The 8355-nt window shown below is 33.4% G+C and overlaps 2 protein-coding genes across 2 annotated transcripts; both read left to right on the forward strand.

The window, feature by feature from the left end:
• Positions 1-3479: 3479 nt before the first annotated feature.
• LOC112057515 (3-oxoacyl-[acyl-carrier-protein] reductase FabG-like) lies at positions 3480-4235 on the forward strand. Its single transcript, XM_024097979.2, has one exon. It carries the CDS (start codon positions 3480-3482, stop codon positions 4233-4235), a length of 756 nt encoding a protein of 251 aa, XP_023953747.2.
• Positions 4236-7032: 2797 nt separating this feature from the next.
• Positions 7033-7791, forward strand: LOC112052809 (glucose 1-dehydrogenase 2-like). Its single transcript, XM_024092031.2, has one exon. The coding sequence runs from the start codon at positions 7042-7044 to the stop codon at positions 7789-7791; it is 750 nt and encodes a 249-aa protein (XP_023947799.1). The 5' UTR covers positions 7033-7041.
• The last annotated feature ends 564 nt before the right edge of the window (positions 7792-8355 follow it).

Below are 8355 nucleotides of genomic sequence, written 5' to 3' on the forward strand. Positions count from 1 at the left end.
TATGCATAGACTGAAAACATTTAGTTATAATAGAAGCATACAGACAGAACCTTATTAGAAAAAACTTCATCGGAACGCGGTATTCCGTGCCAAATTATTTTGCTACTAGAAAACTGAAATTCCTAATCTATCCAGCCCTATTACTAGGACATAAAGGTCATAATGTGTTGGGTTAGGTTCCCTGAATCTGTAGATTTAGGTTTGCAGGTTTATAGTTAATATTGACTCGTCAGCATTTCGTTTGAAACTTTTCTCATTTCGAACCGAGTTGGACTCAACTTGAATGCGTTGAGGGCGTCCTTTACTCTCAGTTTATACTTAGACACTGTAATGATTAGTTTTATCTATTGACCGATAAAATTATATATTAATCTCAACAGTTGAATTAAAAAAAAAAAACAAAATATATCGGACTAATGACGAATTATACTTGATATTAAAATTAGAATTATCAAAAACATCCCAAAAATATTCAGTTGTTCCGTGAGAATACGGGGATAAAATATGGCCTATGACACTCGTAAATAACGTAGCTTTATATTGTTAAAGGTCGTATTATAAAAATATCTTGAAATAAATTCCAAATTAAGTCCTGAGATTCCTCTGCAACCACACAACTCACAAAATTTCGTCATTGTCATCAACCCGTATTCGGCTCACTGCTGAGCTCGAGTCTCCTCTCAGAATGAGAGGGGTTAGGCCAATAGTCCACCACGCTGGCCTAATGCGGATTGGCAGACTTCACACACGCAGATAATTATGATAATTCTCGGATATGCAGGCAGGCACGATGTTTTCCTTCTCCGTTTAAGACACGTGATATTTAATTTCTTAAAATGCACACAACTGAAAAGTTGGAGGTGCATGCCCCTGACCGGATTCGAACCCACACCCTCCGGAATCGGAGGCAGAGGTCATATCCACTGGGCTATCACGGCTCTTCACCGTCACAAAATTTACCTTTTTATAATATTAGTATAGTGGTCACAATAAAGGTAACCTGGTTTAGAGATCACGGGGAATCTAATTTGGATTAGTAACAATTTTGTTAAATAATGATATATTTTGTAAGATGGATTATTGGTATTAATACTACTAAACAAACTTTCAACCTCCATAAACTAACTATTGCAGATCATAATTCCATAATAAAACAATCAATCTAGTAGCCATTAGTTTATATAGCTGGCTTATATCAGGCGTTCTAAACAGTACAATACCAAAATTAAGTGAGACAATACCTCATTTTCATACTCTAGTAGATATAACCATATTGTACAATAGATTAGTTCCATATACGTTACGCTTCTACGGGATGTTGTGAAGACGGATCAGCTCTTAGTCTTGGGATCACCGCGAACAATAATCTCATTGTTACGACGTAGCCCCTGACCGACGATAACCCATATATTCGCCCTATTATATGAACATGAACTATCGAGACACACGGCCGCTTAAAACGCAGTGCAAAATAAAATAAGAAAAAATTATTTATTTAAATATAATAAAAATATTGCTCCCGACCGACTTTTCGGTCACGGCGGCTAATCTTATGGTGAGATTAACCAATTACACAGGAGATATTATAGTGGACAAGTGTGTGCGCAAGCACAGGTGCACTCTCTTTTCCCTCACTCTCGAAATCCGATGGGACGGCAGACCGACACGACCGGTGAGAGATCAGGCGCAGGACCGACGGCTTTACGTGCTCTCCGAGGCACGGGGGTGTACTAACACCGCCAACTTCCCAACTCCAGGCTGCTATTAAGATTAACCTTGTAAGAAAAATCCCAATAACCTATTTTGTTTTTGTTGGCCTGACCCGGGATTCGAACCCTGGACCTCATTGTCCGTAGCTGAATCAGCTAACCACGGGACCAATAAGGCAGTTAAATATTTAAATATACTAATATTTCAAATGTGTCTACATACTTATTCTAACCTTACAACTGGAGCTTCATTCCTTAAGTCGGGTCCAATCCTAATACCACATGTTGACCTTAAAACGACAGTAAGCCAGAGACACGAATAGAGACTAATACAAATGTCATGATGGGCATCGTAGGCCATTGATACAATACACATCTCTGAGTTTTTAATCAACCTACTCTATATAATAAACTAGGTGACGCCGCGCGGTTTCACCCGCGTGGTTCCCGTTCCCGTAGGAATACGGGGATAATATATAGCCTATAGCCTTCCTCGATAAATGGGCTATCTAATACTGAGAGAATTTTTCAAAGCGGACTAGTAGTTCCTGAGATTAGCGCGTTCAAGCATGCAAACAAACAAACAAACAAACTCTACAGCTTTATAATATTGGTATAGATAACCACATTTAAATTCGTTCTATAGTTCTGGAGATTTAGCAAACATGGACTCATTTTAACTTGTTTTTTTTTTATTTCAGCAAAGGTATCGTACACACATTATAATAAAGATAAAATTGTGCGCCTCGTGGTTTTTAAAAAACAATGATGGCTAATTTTATAAAAATGTTATTGCTATAATAACATTTTTATAAAATTAGGCATCATTGTTTTTTATTTTGATGTTGATATTAATGATTACGATTCCGAAAAGAAAGAATCTGGAGCAGAAGCTATCAATCGTTTATGTCTATGTGTATCATATTCAATTCAACAATTAAGATTCCTTAGTTCATTCTAATTACACCGATGCGGGTGTCTTAATGAAGTTAAAGGGAATTAATTATTTTAGGGGTTATAAATTTAATTCGCACCGGCCTTTGCTTATGATGTTCTGGCCCTTTGCTTGATTACGCGTTATCTTTGTTTTGTGATCTCAAGTCATCAGAGTTAAAACATAGGGTATGTTTTAGCTCTGATGACTTTTGTTATAATGGTTCATTTTAACTCATCCTAGCTCTTGATTTAGTGATTGAAAATGCATCAAAATCCCAAGTCAATAAAATAATATTTACTATGTGATAAAGGTTAAAAAAAAACGTTCTGATAACTATGACAGTAATATATTACTAAATTAGTAAACAACCAGCAGACAGACTGCATTATCACTTGCATATTTCAGTTTTACTGCATTCTGAGATTTCAAGTTTGCATCGGAATATATGTATAAAATATAGCCTACATTGATTGGTGAAAATGTAGCTTTCTAATGGTGTACGAATTTGGTTGAGTAGTTTTAAAAAAAATAATAAAGAAAGATAAAAAAGTAAGAATAAGCTCTAATAAACTAATAAACATATTAATGTTGATGATGATATATTAGATACTATTATTGAATCTATTATTTATATTATATATTAGATAATACATACGGACGTACTATATGTCCCGAAAAATATCATTCAATGCTGATAGCCAAGCAACTGATTATGGTGTTATCTTATCAGTATGCTAATTTTTTATAACCATTGATAAATTTTCTGTATATAAACGTCAGATGATAAAAAATCTTATCATTAGCATTTTATAATTATTAAAGTGTAGTGTACAATGAGTTTTGCAAACAAAGTTGTTATTGTAACTGGTGGCAGTTCAGGCATAGGAGCTGCGACAGCGATAGCATTCACAAAAGAAGGTGCAAACGTTGTAATAGTGGGGAGAAATGAAGAAAAACTAAACAACGTTGCAGAAAAATGTATCAACGCAGGAAAGAAGCCATTAGTGATTAAATCAGACATAACACATGATGGCGAAGCGGAGAGAATTATCAAAGAAACGACAGAAGCGTTCGAGAAAATCGACATTCTCATTAACAACGCTGGTCTTGTAAGATTTGCTAATATACTCGATGACATCACTTTGGAAACGTATGATTTAGTCATGAACACAAATCTTCGTTCGCAAATTCGAATAACTCAAGTAGTGGCTCCATTTTTGATAAAATCCAAGGGAAATATAGTCAATGTGTCCAGTGTAGTATCCAAAGGAAGGCCAACTAATCCATTATTGCTCATGTATTCTATGTCAAAAGCAGCGTTTGATCAATTTTCAAGAGGAGTTGCTGCAGATCTTGGACCTCATGGCGTCAGAGTGAACACCATAAGTCCAGGGTGTGTTGAAACTGATATACTTATTAATGCCGGTCTCAATCAATCTATGACTGATTCACTTCTTGACGTGCCGCTTAGAAAAATATCACAGTCCGAGGAAATTGCTGACATCATCCTCTTTATTACAAGTGAAAAAGCAAATTCCATTACTGGATCTGATTACAACGTTGATAATGGATATTTATTAAAATATTAAATTAGATAGTACTTAATTTTTTTATAAGCTAGCGTTATACTTATATTATGAGATAAGAAATACTATAACGCCGTCTCATCATATAAACAAACAAAATATAAGACCACGCTCGAACAATAACAATGTGATAAAATTTATATTAAGTTAAGGCGTATAAAGTTAAAAACTTTGCATCTCCAGGAGATCTGACAAGTTTTTACAGTACAAGTAATAACCTCATAATAATCTCGTTCTACAACCTCAGTGCCTTCGTATCATAGGATATCAGCATAAAGTCCAGTTACGTTGATGTAATTTATACTTATTTATAAATCAAATAAATCAATCAATTTCTCCGCCGAACTGACTGTCTGTCTGTTTGTGAGAAATTCAAAATCAACTGAATGGATTAAATATATTTCGGTTTTTAGTAATATTTTTGAAGGTTAATTTGTCAAGGTTTGTGTGTTTCAGTTAAAAATGGTAATTTTAGGAAGTGTTGGTTGTGTTGGAAAAAGTCAAGCTGCCTAGGAGTTTTCACGAAAATGTTTACTTTGTTTGTTGTACACCCTTCGAGATATGACATAATAATATATAGTGGATCTTTATAGATCTCCATAAAATTCTATATAATATAGGTACATATTTTTTTATAAATTAACCAAACTCATTCTACTGGTGTCTTCTAAGAAAATAGTACGAGTAAGTACAATAAATGTTTACACGGATTTACTTGCAGACGAAGTTGCGGGCGTATAACTGACATTTTTTAATATATTATTGTTTATTGTACATGATTTTAGTTTTAACATTATTCCTGTTGGTTTGTATTGTATAGTTTGCATTAATTAGTGTTAAATTTAATTATATAAATGTTATGAGTACATAAACAAGACATAGAAGAAATTATAAATTATTGTGGTTGTTTTATTTTTCCCGAAACTTATTTCAAAATATGAATTTTAAATCTCTGACACCAAACTAGAAACAATATAATAAAAAAGGAAACAACTTGGGTCGAAAGTTTCAAATAACACATGGTTGGAAAATATTTTTCAAATATAACAATGTCGAAGTAACCTTTAAATGCAAGTACAAGTACTTTACATTATAGCATTCTTATTATATTAATATTCGAAGAAAAGATAAAAATCTTAAATTACCTATAAGGCCTGGTAAACCAAATTGCATATTTAGTCTTTAAATGAACATCTGTACAAATGATTAGAGAAATGAGTTTTCTAAATAAAGTAGTAGATAAGTGGGGTAGAGTTCTGGCATAGGAGCTGCAACAGCTTTATTTAAAGAATGTGCATAAGTGGTAATAGTTGGACGAAACGAGACGAAACCAAATGATGTTTTAAAAAAAATGTACAATTGCTGGAAACAAACCATTACCAATTAAAGCTGACGTAACAAATGATGAAGCAGCGGAAAGCATTGTCAAAGAATCGATAGAAGCCTTCAATAAAATAGACGTACTCCTTAACAATGCGGGGCTGACAAAAATTGATAGTGTTCTAGACAAGCGAGGTTTGGAAGCGTATGATTTAATAATGAACACAAATCTCCGAGCTCATATTTGACGAATGTAGCTGCTCCATGTCTAATAAAATCTAAGGCTAATTAATGTCTTTGTTTAGTGTTGGTTCAAAAATGAGACCAAAGAACCCTACGATGACTTTGTATGGAATGTCAAAAGCAGGCTTGACGTACTTCACCCACGGAGATGCCGCTGAATTTGCGCCGCACGGTGTTAAGGTAAACTCCGTAAGCCCTGGATAGTCAAAACAGATTTTGCTATCAATTTCGGCGTTGATTTAACCTCATTAAAAATTAATTATAAGATACCCTTGAGAAAAGATGTGGAATCATCAAAAATTGCTGATGTCATCATGTTTCTTGCTAGTGATAAAGCAAAAAGTTTCACCGATTAGATTTTGTGATAGAATGGGTTTTTACGAAAATATTGAAAAACATTAAACTAAAGTACTTGTAATTGTTGACTTTAATGATCATGTATTTTTTAATTTAAGCACCGTACGAAAACAGTGTGCAGATAAGTGGTTAAAATATAGAGTTACTCGTATATAATATTAAAATTCATATGTTTGTTATAGTCGGAGGTCTCCATCCATTGATAAAACCATATCCTATATTATGCATGATTCATGAGCATGACCAATTTAATATTTATAGTAACTAGTTAATAAGAAAGCACATAAAATAAATCTTAATTAATATTTATCAACTTTTGTTTTGTCACAATGTTAACAATATTATGTAACATCGATAAACAAAAACAATAATATGAAATGGGTTTCAATGTTGTATGTTTTATCAGACGTCGTTATCAAGTCGATATAACACATCATAGTGACAATCGTATTTTTTATAGATGCTTACGATGATGCCAAAACGCTTTTCTCTTCATAAATGTAATTACAGAAATAAAATATTATATTTATTATATTCAAAGGCAGCCTTGGAAATAAATAATAATTAATAATGCTTGCCGCTTTTACCCATCTGTACTAATATTATAAATAGGTAAAGTTTGTGATGTTGATATTTGGATCTACTAAACCAATGCTAAAAATTCATTATTTTTATTTTGATGATCACATATTTTTATCTCCGTATTCTCACGGGAACGGAAACGGAAATATTTTAGCTACGGAACCCTTCTACTATTCATGAATAAAACTGCACATCTAGATTATTTAAATATCATACTGATAAGTGTTTTGGATTTGGCCTTTTACCGACTATGTCATTCTGATATAAAAGCAGTTTAATTCTGAAAATCGACACAACAAGTCACAAGATGAGTTTCCAAAATAAAGTTGTGATAGTGACTGGTGCAAGTTCAGGAATTGGTGCGGCTATAGCACTCTCTTTCGCTAAAGAAGGTGCCGATGTAGTTATAGTTGCAAGAAACAATGAAAAACTGAAGGTCACTGAAGCGCAATGTGATGAGTTTGGTAAAAAATCACTTAAAATCCTTGCTGATGTTAGCAAAGAAGACCAGGCACAGTCAATTATTGATGAAACGATCGAAAAGTATGGAAAAATTGACATTTTGATTAACAATGCTGGTATTGTTCGTTTGGGAAATATTACAGATGGAACGATTTTAAGTGTTTATGATGAAATTATGAGTACAAACCTGAGACCCGTCATCCATCTTACAACTCTAGCAACACCATATCTAATAAAGACCAAAGGAAATATAATCAACATTTCAAGTGCAGGAGTAAAAGTCAAACATCCCAGTTTTATATCATACGCTTTGAGTAAATCTGCTCTCAATTTATTTGGTCAAGGCGCCGCTCTGGAACTGGCAGAATATGGTGTCAGAGTGAATACCATCAGTCCTGGACCAGTTATCACTGATATCTGGGAAAATTCTAATATGCCAGTAGAATCACTAAAAGGTTTAGATTTTAAAATACCTTTAAAAAGGATGTCAAAACCAGAAGAGATTGCAACTATAGCATTATTCCTAGCAGATGACAAAGCGTTGGGCATAACTGGATCGAATTATTTGGCTGACAATGGAATGTCACTGACGTGAAAATGGATTAGTCTCATTGTATTTCACATAATTTTGTATGATAAAGTGGATAAAATATTATTAAAGGTTTAAAAACTAATATTGTATTTTATTTCTATTAAACAACAAGTTAGTGCTTGATAAATTTACTTTCAGTTGAACTTGACCACTTGCTATCAACTGGCAGCCTATTCACTATTTTTAAATAAACATAAACTTCACTTGAGAAGTGTCAGCTACCTATTGTATGTACCACCGATGACATTTATTACACCTATCTTAATTACGTGTATGTCAATTAACATACGTTAAAGTTAGTGAATTAGCCTGCTGATATTTAATGATGATGTATTCTTAAATAATTGGGCATTCTTTAGTGCTCCACTGTTTGAGTGGACGTTAAGCCATAATGTTATAATTTAATGTGATATGTGGCATTACTTAAAAATAAAGATCTTTTCTTTCTTTCTTTCTAATTGACCCACTTGGACAGTTTATTAGACCCGCCTGTATAAGACTTCACCAAAGTTAGTGAATAGAACATTCAGTAACTTTGACGTATATTTGTCACATATACGCCAAATA

Source organism: Bicyclus anynana, chromosome 8 (assembly GCF_947172395.1).
Source record: "Bicyclus anynana chromosome 8, ilBicAnyn1.1, whole genome shotgun sequence".
NCBI classification, from domain to species: Eukaryota; Metazoa; Arthropoda; class Insecta; order Lepidoptera; family Nymphalidae; genus Bicyclus; species Bicyclus anynana.

Excerpts from the sequence above, each read along its gene's own strand:
- LOC112057515 (XM_024097979.2), top strand. The coding sequence starts at position 3,480 with ATGAGTTTTGCAAACAAAGTTGTTATTGTAACTGGTGGCAGTTCAGGC.
- LOC112052809 (XM_024092031.2), top strand. The coding sequence starts at position 7,042 with ATGAGTTTCCAAAATAAAGTTGTGATAGTGACTGGTGCAAGTTCAGGA.